This window comes from Dipodomys merriami, unplaced genomic scaffold (genome assembly GCF_024711535.1).
Source record: "Dipodomys merriami isolate MVZ:Mamm:240054 unplaced genomic scaffold, mDipMer1.0.p SCAF_27, whole genome shotgun sequence".
NCBI lineage: Eukaryota > Metazoa > Chordata > Mammalia > Rodentia > Heteromyidae > Dipodomys > Dipodomys merriami.
The window spans coordinates 11,557,097-11,579,024 of NW_027204159.1; the positions used below are offsets into that span (position 1 = coordinate 11,557,097).

Sequence of the window (21,928 nt, forward strand, 5' to 3'; positions counted from 1 at the left end):
GGAGGGGAAGCATAGCATCACCTAACAGGGTTATTCTGAATATTAAATAATGGAAGTTATAATAAAAGGCACATATAGAAGGAAGAGGTGACATAAGAAATGTACTCCTTACCTTACATCATCACAACCACTCTATATACCATCTGTATAATAACATAGAAAAGCAAAAATCAAAACCAAAACCAAAAACAAAACTGTTATACTTTATTAATAGCTAACAGTCCATTAAGAAACCATTCAGAAAAAAATATAAACCTTATGAGAAAACCTGTTAACACTATTTTCCTTAACTCAAAAATTTTCTCATAGATCATAATGACAAACATCATATAACATCATCATCAGAATCTATCAGTGTTTTAAAATATCTTACAGAGTAGTAAAATAAAATAACTGATAAAGAGAATTCAAACAAAAATGGCACCTATGGGATCCTCAATAAATTATATCTTTGTGCTAATTTTCTGAATTTGTAGGGATAACTATGATCTTATTTGTTATTGGAATTCCTTCATAAACAGAAAACAAAAGAGCCTCAATTTGTGTCTAGATGTTGGTCAGATTTGGTAGGGCTAGGGTTGCAAAGAGCTACCAATCCAAAGAAGAACTTAGCCATAAAACAGCTTAGCAATAGTTAAAGTGCTTGCCTCCTGAAATATAAGTGCTTGGAGAACAAAAAGGATAATTGAACAGATCAAGTTTGTTAATATGAAGTAATGATTCTGCTTTCTTTTAACAAGTAATTGAAGAATGTAGATTAAACAAAAAGAAAATTTTCTAGGCTTATTATTATGAACCTACCCCTTAGGGCCAAATGAAGAAAACGGTTAGAGGCAAGATTCATTCTGTCACTATTTCTCAGCCTTGCCTGTCTCTTAGCTCCCTTCCTGTTACGTGAATATCTGCTCCAACTGGTATGGAAGGTAGCCATCTCTCCAGCTTGCCAGCCACCCACATTCACATCGTGGAGCACAGAGGGCCCTTGGGTTCCAGCTGAATAGTACCAGTGAGGACTCAACCTGCTTGAGTCACATGTCCAAGCCTGAATCACCACTGTGGTCAGGAGCTGGGAAATTTATTGTTTACATGTGGGCTTGCATATTAATGGAGAAAAAAGATGCTTAGGTGTCAATTGAGAGAATCTATACATCTTAGAGGACTTTGCTTCAGTTTATTACAAACTTGGTGGAGAAGAATAGTCTGTGGGATGAAGTAGACCAGGTAATAGGTTCAAGGTGGGCCATAGAATTTGAAGTGGGTGCATAAGGACTTTGGGAACAGGTGTAACCAAGTATAAAATCAGTGAGAACAAAGCTAAGGCTAAGCAGAAATATAATGAAGGATAAACACAGAACAAACAAAAGGACTTGGAAAACTGGATGAGTACAACTTCAAGAATCAAGGGGAAACCGGAGTAAAAATCCAGAATGTCTTGCTTTTTGCAAGGCATTGCAGTTTTGTAAAACCTAATGATGAAAAATTCAAGCTGGGAAGGTACATCTAAGAATTTTGGTTTGGAAAGCTATGTTTTATTTAAGTTTTATGATGTTAGAGATTTTTTCCATTAATAAATCCCATGAGAAGTGAACAATTAACATGTGAATACCCCTAAGAATGCTTTTTGTTTGGTTTCGGTGCCAGTCCTGGGCCTTGAACTCAGGGCCTGGGCATTGATCCTGAGTTGTTTTGCTCAAGACTAGCACACTACTAGTTGTGCCACAACTCCACATCTGAATTTTTGGTAGTTTATTAGATACGAGCCTCATAGACTTTCCTATCTTGGCTGGCTTCAAACCTCGATCCTCAGTTCTCAGCCTTCTGAGTAAGTAGGATGACAGGCATGAGTTACCAGCATCTGCCAGACATGTACACCTTTTAACATTTTGGGTGGGCCTGTTTCATTTGCTGCTGTCACTATTGCTCAACGTGTTTGCCACATTTGTATTAAACGTTCAGTGACATGCCTAAATATTTTACATTCTAATGACCTTTTGTATCAAATTTTTCTATCATGTTTTAACTTGGCAAAGGTTTGCTCTCACACACAGACGCTCACTCAAAACAGTACTTTGTCTGTGTGCCATAGGTTTTCTAATGCATTTGTTTGTCCAGTGCATATGTAATGAGCATCTGTATGCTATTCTGTGCCATGTATGCTACTCTGTGCCTTGTATGCTATCCTATGCCTTGGCAGTCTGACCTGTGTGTTTCCTGAAAGGAGTCCTAGAATTCAGAAAGAATTCCCTATGAACCTGTAGCAACCGCCACAGCTTCATATGGAAAACAGACTTCAAACCAATGAAGCTGAAACATCCTAACTATGCATTATGAGCCTGTGCAAACATGGACCAGGAGGTTGACATGAGCTTAGATTAAGGGACAGCCTCAAAGCTAACTTTGTGAAGTTGTATTTGTAAGACCACATCTCTGAAAATAAGAACTACTTCACTGATGTATGTGACTAGCAGAGGAAAACACACTCCAGTCCTGAGGTATGAAAGGTAAGAGCAGGGGTGGGCCTGACCCAGGTGATAGCTTTCTTTCATACCCATATCCCCCTCCTTCATAAGAACACTCATTATAGCAGGTCAAGAGTGGTGCCCTTCATTTCCTTCACACTTCTAGCAGCACTGGTGTGTTTGTTATTATGATGCTGCCTCTCAGCTCCAAAATTCACCTCTAGTTGCTCAGCATTGGGATGTCAACTCTTGTCATTCAGGTTAAACACACTGTTCCTTTGTCCTGCTGGTTTCCTGTGATATTCTGTCACTAGGGGGAGTTAGAGGAAGGCTGTGTGAGCCATGAAGGGAAGAATGGTTCTTGGCATGCACCATGCTCCTATCCGCAACTACCCAAGTTCTATTCAAGTTTTATTTACTCTGAAACCAGTTAACTCCAGTTCCTGATTCCCATCACCTCTATAATCCTCAGAGGCACACTTCTTTAGGCAGAATGCTTATCTATGACATATGAGTTACTCTACAAGATAACCTCTCTCTGGAACTTTTAGGATCTAGTGACTACATACACTTTTTTTCTTTTTGTCAGACATGGGGCTTGAACTCTGGGCCTGGGCACTGTCCCTCAGCTCTTCAGCTCAAGGCAAACACTCTACCACTTGAGCCACAGCACCACTTCCAGTTTTCTGGTGGTTAATTGGAGATAAGGGTCTCAGGGACTTTCCTGCCTGGGTTGGCTTTGAACCACAATCCTCAGATATCAGCCACCTGAGTAGCTAGGATTACAGGTGTGAGCCCCTGGCCCCTGGCTGACTACATACTATTGTATCCTTGTTTATTTATGTGTCATCTCTTTGTGTTTTCATTTCTCCAATATCTTATGTTAATATGTTCTGATATGATAACTGGTAGGTTATTTGGTTTCTTACCTGGCCTTACAGATACAAGGATAGGTTACTTTACTTCCTAATGAGGATCTCTAGCTGGGCCTGGCCAAGGCCAAACAAATGTCCATGTCCATGCGTGAAAAAAGATCAACACCAAGCAAAAAATGATGACTGTAAAACTGAAAGATGCATTTTTTTTCTCGCAGAAGTTTACTATTCCCAATCTCCACTCTGCAATCTCTTTTCCAAGGTTAGCAGAATTATAAAAACATCCATTTGGCCATTATTGACTTTTCAACTGGGATACCAAGAAAGTCTTTCAGCAGCCCCGATAAATTATATCTGGCCACCCAGCTCCCAGACTGGCAGGCTCCTACATCATTGACAGAGAAGACAGGGAAAGTCATTTTCCCAGCTGTTGCTGGAAATGTTGTGCGTTGTGCTTACAGCCATTAGCAGGTGAGGAATTTGAAGTGTGGGTAGATTGCAAAGCTCTTTTAAAAAATGCATAAGCACTTTGTGAGTTTGCTAAGTCATGTTTCACTCAGATAGGCTTGAATTTTTCATGGGGGAGAAATATTTCCTAGTCTTTTCCCTTCTACTTCAGATAAGTAAAAGTTCCCATAGTTAGGGCTCTCTGGAAGGGACTACCCTTCATAGTGATATGGTATGCTTGATGGAACCTTAATTATTTCAATGTATACACATCTCTACAACTTTCTGAATTTCCTGTCCGTCTCCATTTAATCTAAAATTCCTCTCTGGCATGGATGGAAATTGATTTTTTTTGTGTGTGTGTGGTTATTTTAATTTTGATGGTACAAGGGTTTTTTGTTTTGTTTTGTTTTGTTTTTGTCAGTTGTGGGGCTTGAACTGTGGGCCTGGGCACTGTCCCTGTACTCTTCAGCTCAAGGCAGGCACTCTACCACTTGAGCCACAGCGCCACTTCCAGTTTCTAGTGGTTTATTGGAGAGAAAAGTCTCACGGACTTTCCTGCCTGGGCTGGCTTTGAACCGCAATCCTCAGATCTCAGCCTCCTGAGTAGCTAGGATTACAGGCATAAGCCACGGGCACCCGGCTGGTACAAGGGTTTTAACTTAGGGGTTTGAGATGGCTAGAAAGGTGCTCTACCACTTGTGCCCTGGCCTCAGTTCTTCTTTAGTTAGTTCCATTAGGGCCTTATGTTTGTGTCTGGACTGCAATCCTTCTTGTGTGGCTGGGCTGACAGGTACACACGCAGGTTTTATTGGCTGAAATGAGGGTCTTCTGAACTTTGTCACTACGCTGATCTCACACAGCTATCCTTGGGATCTCTGCTGCCCCATAATTCTCCCAATCTCTGTCTCCTAAGGTATGAGCCACTGACCTTGCCTAGGTTTATTTTCATATGCATTTGCCAGTCGATTTTTAACCTGAAGGACTCATTCATTTGTTAAATTTTAAACACTATATCATAAAGACATATCCCTTTCCAAAACATCCCTTGGCCAGGATGCATGCCAGGCTTTCCCTGTGCTGTAATGGCTCACCATTCACACAACAGATTAGGTCTTACTAAATGCTCAATACACGTTTCCTGATGGTCAAGATGTAGCATCCATGTCCTTCAGCCATAGCGATCTGTATAGTTTATACTACACGGCTGTTTAGTCTATATCAATGGAAACATAGTAGTATCATGCAACCTCTTCATTTGTTTTCTTTACACAGAAATATGCCTGGCATATAGTGCCACCAATATGTGTGAATGAATGGAATGCTTACTGTGTGTCTCAGACTACAAAACTGTGAATCACATTTATTTTTCAGATGAGGAAACTGAAACTCCAGTAATTTATCCCAAGTTCCACAGGTGAAAAATTATGGGGCGTGGTTCTGGATCCAAAGATATGTTTTGCTCTGTTATTAACTTGAGATAACTCAATACCTGTGTTTGGCTCACTAATTCATACATCAACCTTAATTATAAATCAGGCACTAAAAATCCAAAACAGCTTACTCAAAAATATGAAGGGCTTTGGGTAGAGTGCTTGCCTCACATGTGTTAGAACCTGAGTGAGATCTCCAGCATAAAAATAAGAAAGAGAAGGAGAAGAAATTAGAATCTTGAATCAACTAGTTCATATTGCCTCTATAAAAGGCAATTGATTTATTTACCAATAAATCAGACTTCTCTTGCAATGAAATGGTTTTCTAACCACATCTGGTTCATCAATTCTAATGTATTCCTTCCCAAATGGAGAGAAATATTCCAGGCAATTTGGAAACCTCGGCAAATTGGAAGTGAAAGTATGTTGTAATTTGAAGCATTGCAGTACTTATGAGCTCATTTTTTGCTCTAATTGGGGGATTATAGCATTCTCTGAGCCACAGCATTGACCTCTCATAGGTCTTCCCAGACTTTCCAGGGCCTCTGAGCACATCTCATTGGGACTGTGAGTGCAGAAAGGTCTGGTCTTTGCAGCCTTTTAAAGTTCTGATATAAAACCCCTTCACTGTGGATTAGGCCTTGGAGAGAGAGTAGTCAAGCAAGCAAAGCTGCCCCTCAAAAAGAGATTGGGTGCTTATCTTTTCAACTTCATTCTTTTTCACATTTCACAATGACCCTTGTTCAATACTCTATCGTTATCCCATTTTCTTCCTTAGTTTTACAATAATAAATGGGCTGCACAAGCCATCTTGTGAATTACTAAACCAAAATGATAAACAGATAAACTGTTCTTAGGATATAGTGAAATATGATTACAGGGGCTACATGAACACAAGGCCACGCAATTTCTCTCTGTCTCTGTCTCTCTCTCTGTCTCTCTCTCTCTCTCTCCCCCTCCCCTCTTATTTATTTATTTATTTGCCAGTTGTGGGGCCTGAACTCTGGGCCTGGGCGCTGTCCCTCAGCTCTTCAGCTCAAGGCTAGCACTCTACCACTTGAGTCACAGTGCCACTTCCAGCTTTTTCTGCTTATGTGGTGCTGAGGAATCGAACCCAGGGCCTCATGCATGCAAGGCAAGCGCTCTACCACTGAGCCACCTTCCCAGCCCCTGCTCAATTTCTCTTTAAGACTGATAGTGCCCAGATAAGTATACTTCTGTTTGCCTAGAAGCTGGAACATCCCAGTGGACATTGAAATGTATGATCATTCCAGTGCTTTGGTAACAGGAACGGGAGGAGAAGCATTGTTGGAGCCAGGCCTCAGCTTTGTTGGGCAGGGGATGGCTGCATATAGAGACATACAGGAATTCCACACAATTACACAGGAACTCCTCACACGAGCAGTTGTTTAAATGATTTTCAGAGAAGACTCAGATTTCCTTTGATTCTATTAATTGAAATTACTTCCATGGAAGAGATAACTCTTGGCCAGAAAGATACAGGGCTTCCATTTCTACTTGCTCAGCAAGGTAAATGGCCACGATATTTTGGTCATCTTGCTTTAAGGTAATCTGCTTTAGCAAATGTGCTCAGAAATATGTGGGATTTTTTTTCTTCTGTCTATTCTGGGCTGCCCCTCCTTGTTCTTTTTTTTTTTTCAATGCTAAATTCGATGTTTGAACTTTCCCCCAAAGGATCATACTAGATCAGTTCTGGTCTGATGTGATTACTTTTCTTTAACTCAAGTCATAAGAGCCATTTCTCAATTGAGTCATATTAGTACAAGAATGGCCCAGTTTTTGAGAGCATTCTGTCTACTAAAGGTGAGGAATGGTGCCATCAAAATCCACACTGGCACACCAAAGTCACTCTCCGCTGCAGATATTTTGAATCACCAGCTTGTTCACGCTGAGCCATTTCTCTCTTGCATGAAGGATATTTACTTGTAATAACCAGGGATAACTAGGACATTTCCCCTGTTGATATTCCTGTTGGCTAATTGGATTGTTGTATTTAATTTAATGACTATATAAATAAAGTGATTATCCAGTCACATTTTCTAAAATGGCTTAAAGGAGAGGGTAAAAATTAAAGATACTTCTAGGGTAGTGACTTACAGGAATTTTTTTTAACTCCCTCTGGAATGATAGTCTCAGGATAAAGCTGCTACAAATGTATGTCATTCAGAAGGCTACACATACCTTTACATATAGTTCCATTTCTAAATTTCTTCCAAATGTAGCTATAAAGCAGGATCCTGTTATAATGTTATTTCTTATTTATCAGAATATTATAAATAGGTTTTCTCTAAAAAAGATAAATACTGTATTATCTTTGTTTTCAATGTTGTAGCATAAAGGAAATTATTTTTTCTTTAGTTTCTACTACTCCAGTGAAAACCATATGAAGTGTCCAGCCAGGGAGATATGATCATAACTCCATGCCTTGGAGAAGGCTATGAGTATCCAAGGTATGGAAGGCCAGAAACAATGACTTGTTACCAGATTCCTTTGTGCTATGGATTTGTGGGGTTTTCTAGTTCAGGAAGCTACCAATGGTGTAGCTGAAAAATTGTTCCATCTCCAAATTGGTGAATGCTATTTTATGAGTCAAGGGAATGAGGAAAGAAGGACTCATACTGGCTTAAAAAATAAAAGGGAGTTTTGTGAATTGTATAACAGAAAAACACACTGACAGGGCTGACTTCAGGCATGGCTAGATCCAGGTAGTTAAAAGTTATTATTAGGATATACTGTCTCATTGAATTTTTACTGTTCTATACACTGCTTGCTGGACTATAACAATGAATACTTATTGTGTCCATGTTAAAGGGTTCATGGTCTAGTAGCTAAGATGCATAGAATTATGACAAACCATATTATGTGCAATGATAGAGACACATAAAATATAGCCATAACTTAGAGGAAGAAAAGTTAAAATTTCTGAGGCAAAGTGAATAAGGACCTTCAAGAGAAGTTCAAGCTTGAGCAGTGTTTTGAAAGAAAAGCCTTTCATACATGGGGGAGGTTTATTAAATAAAAGAATGATGAATTGCCTTGTCTGTGACATTTGGGAGAGCTGTATTCAAATCCCAGTTCTGTCACTCACAAATGTGGAAACTGATGTGCAAGTTTTCCTGAATTCCCATGGTCTTGGGTTTCCATGTATAGAAATTACAAGTATGAATGTTCTGCTCTTAGAATCATCATGAAGACCAGTGCAATGGTGGGTGTACAGAGTATAGATGAGGCTAGCACAAAGTAAGCCCACCTTCACAGGTAACTGCATTCCCCCCCCCATCCCCTGCCACCCCTGTGGTACAGCATGAGGGTTAATATGAACCATGGTAAAAACCCAGTGCTATCTTTATTGAGTGCTTACTGTATGCGACACACTCAATTTCCCCTCACTGCTATAAAAATCCTCTCTGTAACCCTAATTGGAAGGTGTTCTCATCTCGAACTGAAGCTGTAAACATGCGTAAGAGGTGGGATTGACAGTCCAGGACTGTCTGACTCTAGTGCCCACCTGCTTAAGTATGATATTATGTACAGCATTCCACAGCACTCTGAGCAGCCTGCATCCCTTGATAGTGCTGGTTTCTAGGTACCCATTGGTGTAGCTCCGCCTACAGCTGCATTGTGCTGTGGTGTTGGGTGTGTGTCTACTGAGTGCTTTGCTGTCTGTCTCTCCATGCTGAACTGACCATCTTTAACCACGTGGGTCCTGTGTGTCCATTACAGGCGAGCCTTCCCGATGGTCATCCTCACACTGCGACTGCTGCTGCAAGAACGGCAAGGGGGACAAGGAAGGTGAGAGTGGCACTTCTTGCAATGACCTCTCCACGTCCAGCTGCGATAGCCAGTCGGAGGCCAGTTCTCCCCAGGAGACCGTGATCTGTGGGCCGGTGACGCGCCAGACCAACATTCAGACTCTGGACCGTCCCATTAAGAAGGGCCCAGTGCAACTGATTCAGCAGTCGGAGATGAGGCGCAAAAGTGACCTCCTCCGGACTCTGACTTCGGGCTCCAGGGAGTCGAACGTGAGCAGCAAAAAAAAAGCTGTTAAGGAAAAGCTGTCTATTGAGGAAGAGCTGGAGAAATGTATCCAGGATTTCTTAAAGATCAAAATTCCAGATCGGTTCCCTGAGAGAAAACACCCTTGGCAATCTGAACTCTTACGGAAGTATCACCTATAGGAGAGGGCTGAGGGTGGGGGCAGAAAAATTAAAAGAAAAACAGACAAAGGTCACCATTTTGAAATAAACCTCCTAAACGAAATGCATATTTTAAAGGAAAAATAACACCTAAAGATACATGTTTGTTAGAACACAATGGTCTATTGATAAACTACTGCCTACTTTACCTAGTTCACCTTAACATGTAAATCCACAGGGTAGATTTCTTTCCAGATGTGGAAATATAAGAACACTCTTCTGTTTTTGATTGGTTGGCTGGTTGTTAACTTGTTTCTAATACTGAGAGTCTTGAGTACAAGTACCAGGTACATGAGAGTAGCTGGCAGGCCTTGGGAATCATGGATTCCAAACTGGGTTGATTTTCCTCACTTTTTCTACATCGTCCCTTTGAACAAGGATAGATCGTAGAAAGAGATCCGCCCAATGGCATTCGTTTGGATTTTATAATTTTTCCTTTGTCTTTGTCTAGGGGGTAAAGGGGGAATGGCAGATTTCTATGACTTTTCACTTAAATCTATATGTGCCAGTTTGTACTTACTCCGTTTGCATGAGTATTTGTGCAACACAAGCACAATCGTCTGTATATACTCACAGTGCACATGTCCCAGGGCGCTGTGCCCCTGTTGTCAGCAGCCCCTCTGAGAGCGCTTCAGATGAATGTGCCTCTGCCTCTTTTCTTAAAATTCTCTCAGGCAGATGGCCTAGACTCTCTTGGCAGCATTTTCTGATGTCGAATAACCCTCACCATCAACAAATTGTCTTCCTTATTTAGAAATGAATACCCTCAGGCTCCATTTTTCTGCCATGTTCTCTCCCTGCATTAAGAGAGGATGAGAAGAGCTAAGTCAAACATTATGTTAACAACATAAGCAGCCATGGCTACCCACAAAATGACCCACCCTGAGCCTTCTCCACCCTGAGCTGAATCCTTACACACTTCGCTTGATGGTTCTGAGCTCTGTTTTTCTAGCCCACATTTAATGGAGGGAACCTTTGCACACACCCTACACAAGGTTTGTCTATTGCTATAAGTTGTAGTGCTAAGAACAGTACCCAGTAATTGAGTCAGGGTCCAGCCTTGTGTTTGTGCATTTTAAAGAATATATATTCCACACACACCCTAGTCATTTTTCATAAGAATTTTAAACTACAGTGCTGTATTGTTACTGTGTGGAGCTAGTTTAAATTACCTTCAGGATCCTGGGGTTTGGCTGTGTCCATAGTAGGACTTGCTTATGGGGGTTCTGTCATGTCTATAAGAACCCATGACTATGGTTCTATAAGCACACATGACTGGGGCTCCAAAATTAAGGTTGTGTCTCTAAATTCTCTTCTCTCCTCTCTCTCTCTTTTGATTCATTGTTATCCTGTATGGACACAGTCAAAAAAAGAAACTGTTAATAGCCATTCATAGCCATTCATTCACATGACTCTGTATTCTGTTGATGTACCAATAGTTCTTTGTACACTTGTGCTTATTGAAGGTTAAACAGTTTTAATTATTTTTGACATTCCTCAAATGTTTCAGAGACAACTGAGAAAATGATTTGTCATTTTTTGTGTGCCAAGCACTACTAATTTTTTGTTGTGTGCGTGCGTGTATGTATGTGTATCACAAATAATAAAAGCAACCGAATGATGTCTATAGGAGGGAAAATTAATAGCAAATTCCTTCTTTCAGAAATCTTTCCATTGATGTACATTTACTATGTACTGATTCTGTTATTAGTTGCCCACTGCTATAAAGATACCTTTCTGAATTATTTAAATTCTTGCCAACTCAGGTGAGCAGCAGACTCCGACCCATTTCCTGGTCCTGATGGTTCAAATGATGCACACATAAATCTTTAGATTTACTTAGTTGCAAAAGAAAGTTAATTTGGAGAGCTGAGATGTCAAGAATATTATAGTTTATGAATTTTAGTGGTGGTCTTTTCTGTATTAACGTATTAGGAAATATTACATTACTGATAACTTAGCTTTATTTGCAAAGCCTACCAATATTCTTCATTCTTTTCAGTGTTTTTGATGGTGTATCAAAATGCTATCACCTTAATAGTAGAAGATATTTAAATATTTACAGAGTTCAATGAGTCTGGAAGACGTTAAGTTTGAAATTCATGTTGCTCAAATGGCCATTTTCTCACTAAACGTGACATTAAAGAATGTAGGGTGCAAATAAACTTTTATAAATTTCAGACCTGACCCCAATGGTATCAAGATAGAGACTCAAGAATTGACAGAATGTGCTGGCAGCCAAGTCATTACACCTATTGCAGTCTTAAAATAGGAACTGAAATGCTGACAAAAGTGTTCATGAAGTGTTCATGGCATTGGTCCTTCAGGCTTTGACATTGTGATTTTTTTCTGCACAGATACTCTATACCTCCACAATACTTGTAGACATTGGCTTAAAACAGCAGGAGCATACTTTTATTCAGATTACTCAACACCTTGAACTAAGTCTATGTGGAAGAGTTCATCCAGCTAATGTTTACCATTTGGGATTTAGAAGCTGATAGTTGCTACTTCCTGAAGCAGCATGAATGGCTGAATTCAGTGACTGTGAACTGGAACCCATGGTTTTAAGATTCTAAATAGTTAAGACAACAGAGGGCTCTTAATTGGTTTAAAGATAAATAGAGATTAGGTCAGTAAAAGGCATAGAGGAACTTCCATGTGCCTGAAAGTCTTAGGCAGGACCTATTTGGAGTAGTTGTCCAATTGATCAAGGTGGCCTGTAACATTGGAAGTAATTTCTAAATAAGTGAGCTATGAAATTGTATGTTCTAGTAACTCCAGTAAATCAGGCTGAAGTTAAAAGAGGTTTTACAACATTTAGTTAAATGAAGGACAGAACAATATACACAGTTCACTTCTTAAACTTGGTTATGACAAGGCTATAGATTACTGATATGAAGAAGCCAGTAGTCTCAGAAATCATGTGTAGGGCCTCACCTCACTTAGGCTGTTTCTTGGGAATTCCTGTCATGTTAAATCCAGTGACTTCGGGGAAGTGATCTCTTAAAAATGTCTAGGTCTGCTGAAATCAGGAAGACATTTATAAATTCCTCCCTATCCACCATCAAAAAGGGGGTCTTCATTCACCAGGAAAAGAGGAGAGTAACATGAAAATGCAACATTATTCTATTTCCTCACTTTTCCTCCTTCTGCTAAAAATAAAATTGGCTCTGAGATGTAGTCATCAAAGCAACCAAGTGCAGTGGCTTCCAAAGATGCAGTGGCATTTTTCTTTGAGATTACAGGCTCAGGTTCTTTACTGGAAATGCACGTACAGTGATTTCAAATCAAAGGGGGAACAATGCACAATCATAAGCATTCCCTTTGTTCTTCATTCTTTCATAGTTGTTTCTCTCCCAACTGACTCATTCTGGAGTCAGGGGTGAGGAGCACTGTATAAGGGGAACTGCCATGGAAGTTTTCACTTTTCAATTGTTTTTGATTGGAGGCATTTTTTCGCCACAGCCACAGGTGTGCTGCTCATCTGGAGCATCTAGTGACTACTGATGATGCTTCTGGACTACTTTGGCTTCCTTGGAGCTTAATATCCTTTTCCAAGCATGCAAATGAAAGATACATAAGGTGTTCTGCAAAATTACCTGACATCAATTCCCAAAATGGGAGCAAAAATTTGATTCTCACACATTTTCCACTGGTATTATTTCACTATCCCTATTTTGTTCCTACCACAGTAGATTAATCCAGATAATTTGAGTGATGGTTTTTTGGTTTTTGGTTTTTTGGCAGTAGATACACTGCATGGAATTTGACTAACCTTGACCTTCTAGATGTTTTTGTTTTTTGCTAGAATCAATGACAAATCCTGTGAGCTTATAGGAAGAATTCCTTTCAACACCATTTGACATAGCACTTTTCCAAGGAAAAATGAAGGGAATGATTTTTCCCCCTGGTGGAACCTCTGGCAGATAAATGTGTTTGTCAATTTGCATGCTGGGTTTTAGGTCGATTATGGGCCATTTCTCTCTGTAATGTCTTGGCATTGTTGGTGTCTTGCATTCTATATGGCCCACTGTTCCAATTTATTTATTTTCTTTTATATTGTCAAAGCAACACACTAGAGAAAGAATCAGAATGAGCACTCTGAATTCTGAGTTACAATGAAGTTAAGTGTCATTTGTACAGGACTTTACCATGATTAATATCTGCAGAGAAATTAGATGAAATGAAATCTGCTGGAATGGGTTTGATTTATATTGCCTTCATCATTCTGGTTTTAGATGAAATGGCTATTGCTCTCCACCCCTGATGAAAGAAAAGAGCCCTCAACTTTAAAAATCACAGCCACAGAGCTTATTTGTTTGAAATGTCTGATTGTTCTCATCTTGTTGTATACTTTGCAATGGAGAGTCTTGCCCAAGTAACCTGAAAACTTTGTTTGTTTTATCTTGTTAAGTTTTGTGTTGCTTGGAGAATTTTTTTGCCATGAGTCTCAACAATCAGAATAAACAACAAAAAAAATCGATTACAGTGCATTTTAGAAAGCAAATTTCCTCACTCTACTCCAGAAGGTTCTGATTCAGAACTTTTAGGCAGCTCCCAGAGATGGGAATTTTGAGCTAGCATTTTTAGTGGTTTTGATGAAGAGGGCTTATAGACCTTACTTTCAGAAACTCTGCTGTTTGAGGAGATTGTGATGGTAGAGTCAACAAAAGCTAGGACTTCCTCTCACTGTCTTCCCAGCACAAGTAGTTAAAGAATTCATTATCTAAGTAGGAAAGTCTTAGGAGAAGAACTTTCTAGAATCCAAGCAGAGAAACTTTCCATGGCCACTTGGATAATTTATTTGCCTCTCAACTACAACCTCTTCCAACCTAAAAGGCCTGAATCATTACAGTTTTAGGGGAATGGAGGCACATCTCTGAGTAAGCTGTATCCTAATGATACCCACGAAGGAATAAGAATAATGACATTTCCCACAGACTGTTTTTCCTTTCTCTGACTGAAACTGAGAATTGAAGATGATTTACAGTTAAATGATATATATATATATATATATATATATATATATATATATATATATATATATGGCTCCAAAGATAATTCTATTAATGGCACAAACAAATGCCATCAAAATGAAGATAGAATGAGTGATTATCCTTGAATTTCATCAAGAAAATTCTGAACTGTTAAACTGCTTGTTTTGTTCATTGGATTCAAGCAGGACTATACAGGCTCTTCAAATAGTACAGATACTGAAAATGTAACATAATTAACAAAAAATGTGAAACAGAAATGATATATGGGAACACAGGCAAAAAGGAGAAGAAAGGAGTAAATTTGCTTGTTACTATCCCACATAATATCACAAAGAAGGGAACTTCTTTAATGTCCAGGCATTCTAATCAGAGATGGCCACAGCATGATTATTCAACCCAAAAACAACAGCTTAAAACCTAGGTTATAATGCTTGATCCAGCTGATGCTACCTCGATAAGAGAATAGTTATGCCATAATTGCATATGGTACATTAGATAGAAATGATTGGCTCATCACAATCACCAGTGAATATGTAAGCAACAGTTCTCCAAAAAGGGAAGGGTATCTAATAAATTAATCAGTATAAACATATAATTGAGATTATTTGATAAATATGAAATAAAAACTTATTCAGTGTGTTGTTTTCCTCTTCTACTCCCTACACAAGGTCCCTTACTGTGTCAGCCTCCTAAGCTGTAGAAAATGTTCCTCTTGTTGGTGGAAAAAAATTGGTTTATTAATTGGGTGACAAATTTTAAGTTCTAGACTGTGATTCTGTATTTTTAGATAAGTTACTTTTCTAAAGAAGCTCAGTGCCTATGACTCATGCCTATAATTTCTCAGAAGGCTATGATCTGAGAATTGTGGTTCAAAGCCAGCTAGGTAGTAAAGTCCATGACATTCTTATCTCATATTAACCACCAAAAAAACACCAAAAAACTAGGAGCGGAGCTGTAGCTCGGGTAGTAGGACACCAGCTTTGAGCGAAAAAACTGAGACAACATCCAAGCCCTGAGTTCAAGTCCCACAACCAACACAGAAAGACAGAAAGACAGAAAGATAGACAGACAGACACACACACACACAGACACACACACACACACACATACACACACACACACACACACACACACACACACACAAAATATACATACATGGTTTGGTTTGTTCTGGATGAGACTTAGTGTGGTTTTGCTCCTAGTTGACATATAAAAGTACTTGTGAACAGAGAATTTGCAAGTTTCATCTCTACTGACCTGCTCTAACTTGTCAGGTTATTCCTAGAACTAACCTTTACCTAATTTATCTGCATTTGCACAATAAATATCAACATAACTTCAGCTTCTGTCCTTGTGGACTTCATCTATCACAAAGTAATGAATAGCTTACTTTAGAATGGCATTGTGTGTGTGTGTGTGTGTGTGTGTGTGTGTGTGTGTGTGTGTGTGTGTGTTTCTGCACATTCACCCAAGTGTAATTTTCAGGTTAGTTTTAAGTCACTAATTAATATTTCTATTAGTGCTTTCCCAGCCACTGCAGAAAAGTTTATTTAAAAGAAAGTTTAACAGCTTTTTAACATTTCTGACCAATGTCTTTTCTATGAATGTTAGTCCTTGAGCATGTGGTTGGTCTTCTGGAAGTTAATCTTCTGATGAAAATGTTCAAACATTACAGATTTTTGGAGGAAAACAATCAATTTCTTTTCATTTATAGAGTCAAGTGTGACATCTTACTGAAGAAAGTGAATAAATAAACAAAACTCCAAATAATAAGAAAATCAATTCCAAACAAGCACTCTACTACTGAGTTTCATTTCTAACCCTTAAAATCCATTTTTGAAAGCAAAAGTAGATGTGAAGTCTGCATTGATTATTGGCAGTTTTTCTCTAATGTAGTCAGTTGCTAGTAGTTGATCTTTTGCATTGGAGATAATAGTTCTCAACTAGGAGTTGTTTTGTGTATCAAGGGTCTGTAGCAATGCCTGGAGACAGACAATGTTCCTTCTTTCCTTCTTTTCTTTCATCCTTCCTTCCTTCTTTTCTTTCTTTCTTTATTCTTGTACTGGGATTTTGAACTCAAAACTGTGTTTGCAACCTCGGTGCTTTCTACTTGAACCACAACGTAGCTTTTTTTCTTTTACCTTTACTTATGGGGGAAGAAGGGTAAAATCTCATTTTTTAAACACCAGGGGCCCGTCACAAGTATTTCTGCTTCTACCTGTGCCTCCTAAGTAGCTGGAATTACATACATAAGCTACTGTGTCTGTTGAGCTCTGAGACAATTTTGAACATCATGATTTGGGACAGTCTGGAGATGTTGCCAAAGTCCTATGCTCTACAGGATAACCCCTTCCAGCAAAGAACTATTCAGTTAATGCTACTTAGGTTAAAAAAGTCTCTGAATTAAGGGTTGGTTTAATTTTTCCATAGCCATGCCTAAAAGGACTTCCTGAGTATGATGACAGAACAAAGCAGAACAATAATAAAGAGTTTCCAACTTAAATGTATATTGCACTTATTTGAAGTAAAGTGCATGCTATTTTTGTATAGGTGTGATTGCTGAGATTAGAGATAGAAGGTGTTGTTTTCCCAGGGTTCTATAGGGATGAGGTAGCGCACAGTTTAGGTATCTTTTTCTTCTACTTCAATATTTCTTCTTTAGAACACTTGCATGTCACTGATGTAGTCAACCTTGAACAAATAATGTGCAGGTTGGGAAGTACTTTGAGAGGCTTCTAGTTGATATTTTTCAAATTGGTCAACAGTAAACCAGATGCTCTCAGAAATGAATGGGTAAAGTATGGGGAGCCATAAATTTCATTATTATTAACTGCTCATTATATAGTTCCTTAGGATTGAATATCCACTCACTAAATCTTTAATCTTGGAAAATATATATCCTAGTCCTACATAGGAGTGGCTCCCCTACCTATTTTCAAAGATGCAACATGTCTCCACCCTAGCCCTGGCTTCTGAACCTGATTATTCAGTATGCAAGTACTGGCTTTATTAGGACCTAAAGCACATTTGTGGTCAAGATAATTTGATGGTTTTCCATATCAACAACCCAATGATGGACTAAATGTCATGACCTAAAACATATTCAATCTTTATTTTGAAGGATGGAAACTGATGACCTGTGAATTCAAATCAGGCATGCAGATCTTAGTTGGACTCAACCAGTATTTGTGGAGCCAATAGTGTGTACATGTCATTTTGAGGAATCTATAATGAAGTCAAATTTGAGCTTAGTTTTAAATCACCCCAATTTTGGATGAATGTTGTTTCTGTACCAAGTCCTAATCAACATTCTAAAGGTACAGTTTAAATATTAAGCTATGAATAGTGTATAAGAAGGATTTATTATTATCTGCTAGTCAGTCCACTAAGTGTTTTACATGCTTCATCTCACTAAATTCTATAGCAATCCAATGAATTAGGCCTCATCCTGCCTTCTTTTTTTACAGATGAGTCAGTAAAGCTCAGAAACAGCAAGCACCACATAAAGGCCCATAATTTAACAGAGACAGCTATATTTTCATCTGGGTTTATTGGATTCCCCAGGGTGATGTCTTAACTGTTTTTTAAAAGTAATTTTTTCTCTTTCTTTCCACTAGAGTTTACCTGCATCTTATTTCTTCTGTAAGCAAAGGACCACCAGGCATTAGTGATTTCACATTGCAAATACTATTAGACATGCCTCTCTAGAGGAGACAAAGGAAAGTTGAATTTGGAGGGTGGTTCATTCTGTCACAAGTTGTATTTTATGTCACAAACCCTATCAAAGACTTGTTGAACAAGTATATGGTAAGGGCAGATACCCTACGAAACACTAAGTGGTGGATTGAACCACTGGCTATGCTGTGCACAGAACACCAGGACAAGATTCTATGGAAAGGAAATAGGATGATGATTGTGTGCATGGCATGTGTTTATACAGATGTGTGTCTTCTATGTATCTTTTGTTGCCTACTTTCAGCTTTTTAAAAACAATCAGCTTTCATGGAAGAACAGAAATTCAAATCAATTGGCTGCTGTAGAATGTCATTGCTAGTGTTAAGAAAAAGAAAAGCAGCTTCAGAAAAGAAATGACAATGAAACTTGTAAGTGTGAGAGAGGAGTGTGTGTGTATGTGTGTGTGTGTGTGTGTGTGTGTGTGTGTGTGTTGTGTATGACTGTGTATAAATCACATGTACATATGTACATACATGTTGACATTTATCTAAATGTATATTTATATAAATACCTATGTATCTATACATATGTATGGACATAAACACATAGCTTGAAACTTTGGAATTTTGAGTTTAGGAAACATTATTATTACAATTTATATTTGTTTTCCTAAACAGTCTAATATATTTTTCATTTCACAAATTCTCTTCTATTATGAATGTATTTGAATGTATTTATCTATTTAGAGCACAAAGAATATGATCACAATTCTTATATATTTAACACTGATGGATACCAAACCAAACAAAAATGCATTTAAAGGAATGTCAAACTTGTAACAACTGGCTTTCTTATTGAACCATTTAAGTGGAATTTCAACCTCTGTGTTTCCAACTTGTTCATTCCAAAAACCAGAGACAATCTACCAAATGAATGCTGATAGTGTTCAAAGAAAAGAAAAATGAAAATAGGTGTATAATAGAACAAACTCAATTGTCCTGGTGGTATTTTCCTTACCTCTTGATTAATTTGCCATCTCCTAGTTGATTTATCATTCATTCCAATCTCTTGTGGCTTACTGATTGTAGAAGAAGCTAATGATCTGTTTAATGATTTTGATGTTATAATAAACAATTTATATTATGCATTTTGTAAATAGAGTCTAAAGCTTAAGGGCACATTGTAGTAATAACCAAACAGTCTTTCGTCTCTTGCAAATAATGCTTTCAACTTATTTACATAAATACAAAAATGGTTGTTCAAAGAAGAAACAACATACAGTCAAAAGTGGAAGAATACATTGCCTGTCAGATGACTGAATTAGGGAGACTCTTGAAGATACAGTAAAGTCTTGTTCTCATTTATAATAATGTGTTTTGCATATTATTGGAGAATGTGAGAAACCTTTGACATTTACCTATGCAAACAGAGCTTTCCTGGAGATCCTTGGGATCAGTTTTGTATGCACACAAATCTGTCCCTTCAGAAACTTAGCCTGCATCCCCACCCAGGAGATCAAGCACCTCACTCCTCTTTCCAGGGATGGACGAGGTGTGCCTATACCACAAGGCATACTTTTGAACTAATCTTTTACATAGACTTGCAGGGGTAGTCTTCAAACCTCCTCCCTTTTGTTTCAATTAATTAGGTATGTTAGTAATGTTTAAAGAACCTAGGAAGTGATTAGTTCTTCCCAACATTTTGGAACTGAGGGTAGGTTTTCATCCTCCTGGTTTTAAGCTACCTTGCCATTTTCTTTTATATGTTTACTTGGAGAATGATGAATTGAGATTTTTTTCCTTAAAACATTATGTTTAATTCAGAGAAGTACAAATTAATGCATTAAAAGAAAGTATGTGGGGTGGGGATGATTAGGTGTCCACATTCCTCCCTCATTTTTATTTCTACTTTGAGGAAAATGATTCATGAATTTGTGGGAAGATATCCCACACAGAAACACCAACTTAGGATGACCTGCCTTTCCAAAAGTGCCATTGAAAATTGTTCCTAGAATCTGCTAGAAGGGGATCACTCATTAGATTGGTAATAGAATTCCATGTCATCTATGAAATAAGACATCTTGTGAGGTGAAAGAAACTTCAATAAAAACCTTAAAATCTTGTTCTTTGCACCATTTACTACCAGCGGAGCACTGGGTAGAACCTAATAGATGAAGTAATTTGTTTCAATTAAATTGATATGTTGAAGTAATACCAGCTCCTCTCTGGACTACATTGATGAGGTTACCCGGAAATCTACAAATATATTTTACTAGAGATTATCCAACTCCATTTTACATGTCTCTGGTGCTTTGAATGTGACTTTACAACAGATGCAGCAAGCAGAATTTTGTTGAAAGTAACACTGAGTGGTGATTTTGCACGGGGTATGGGATGGGGGCACCTTGCTCATGTTATTTTTTTTCTTAACCTCATTCAAGCACTTGATGACTTGGGCCAATTTGTTGTACAATGATGATCACTAGTGATACCCAATGAGATTACCTCTTCTCCTTCCCAATGCAGTTTGCTTGTACATAAGTGTAATGTCAAAGTTGTTTACAGATTCTTTTTGTGTATAATTGTGATAGCAGATTTAGCTCAAACTTTAAAGGAATCTGTTTACCAAATGGTGTTAAAATGAATGTGTTTATTACAGTAGAAACATCATTAATTATGGACTCACATGAATGCATGTCTACATGTCGTCAATTTCCAACAGCTCGGTTAATTCAGCAAAAAGTCTGCAGTCTGTGAATAGCAAATATACATAAGCTACTGTGACTCTAATAACTCAGTGACTGTTTTACCTTGGTATGTAACACTGTAGATCTTAGCCTGCTGTATTTTTTCTTATCTGTTTTTGAGAGAGAAATGTGATAAAAATGGTACCAAGTCATGTCCCTATGGAATGGCACACTATCTTGGTTCACTCAGAAGGCAATAGCCTATAGATGGAACAATAGCCCTGAGCAATATTTAAATAGATATATACATACCTATGTATACAACATCATTGATGCTAATTATTACCATCTATTCTCACTGCCAATGGAAACAAACTAGTATTTTCTTTGGATTCACTGGTGGTAATGGAAATAATTAATTTGATATCAACTGCTTTCATATTCTGTTTAGTTTTTATGGTAGATAATACAGGAGCAGTATCAGTATTGTAAAATTGTGTGGTGAAAATGATAAGAGTCATTCTGTGGATATATTTTAAAAGGCAGAACAGAAAATATATTTCAGATTCTTGTGTGAATATAATTACAGAAAAATAGGTCACTATTTTTATGTGTTTCCATAAATGACTCCATTTCATATACATTGTAATTAAGCACCAATCATAATAAATCATTTGGTAACATTTAGTTGTTACACATATATATCTATTTTTAGTATCTGTATGAGACTGATGACTCAACATTATTTTATACTAACTCAAGAATCTTGCATGAAAGATAATTACTTTTGCAATCACTTCATTTTTAGTTGGGTGTAGCTTGCTGAACAGGGGCACCAAAAAAAAAAAGACTTGTTAAATTGGTTGTTTGACATACTCAGAATGAAATTACAGCATGTAGGGCTTTTACATTTATTAATTGTTTTACTGTTTATCAGACTTCATTGAGCCCCAATTTTCCCATCTGGAAATAGAAAATAAAATAACAGATTACATTATTCCATTGAGAATTACAATAGATATTATAAGTTAAGCACTTACCACAGTGTTTAGCACATTTAATAATTCTTATCTATCCTCATGTCTCCTATCCCAAACCCAAATTTTTGTTTGTTTTTAACTGTATTTTTTGTCTTT

The 21,928-nt window shown here is 38.0% G+C and overlaps 1 protein-coding gene across 3 annotated transcripts in view; it reads left to right on the top strand.

The window, feature by feature from the left end:
• Kctd16 (potassium channel tetramerization domain containing 16) overlaps positions 1–21,441 on the top strand; it is a 293,066-nt gene extending 271,625 nt beyond the window's left edge. For all 3 annotated transcript variants that reach the window (XM_070036302.1, XM_070036301.1, XM_070036300.1), the window contains exon 3: positions 8,959–21,441. In XM_070036302.1, the coding sequence (XP_069892403.1) occupies positions 8,959–9,413 (455 nt within the window). In that variant the 3' untranslated portion in view covers positions 9,414–21,441. The remainder of the gene's footprint in view (positions 1–8,958) is intronic.
• The last annotated feature ends 487 nt before the right edge of the window (positions 21,442–21,928 follow it).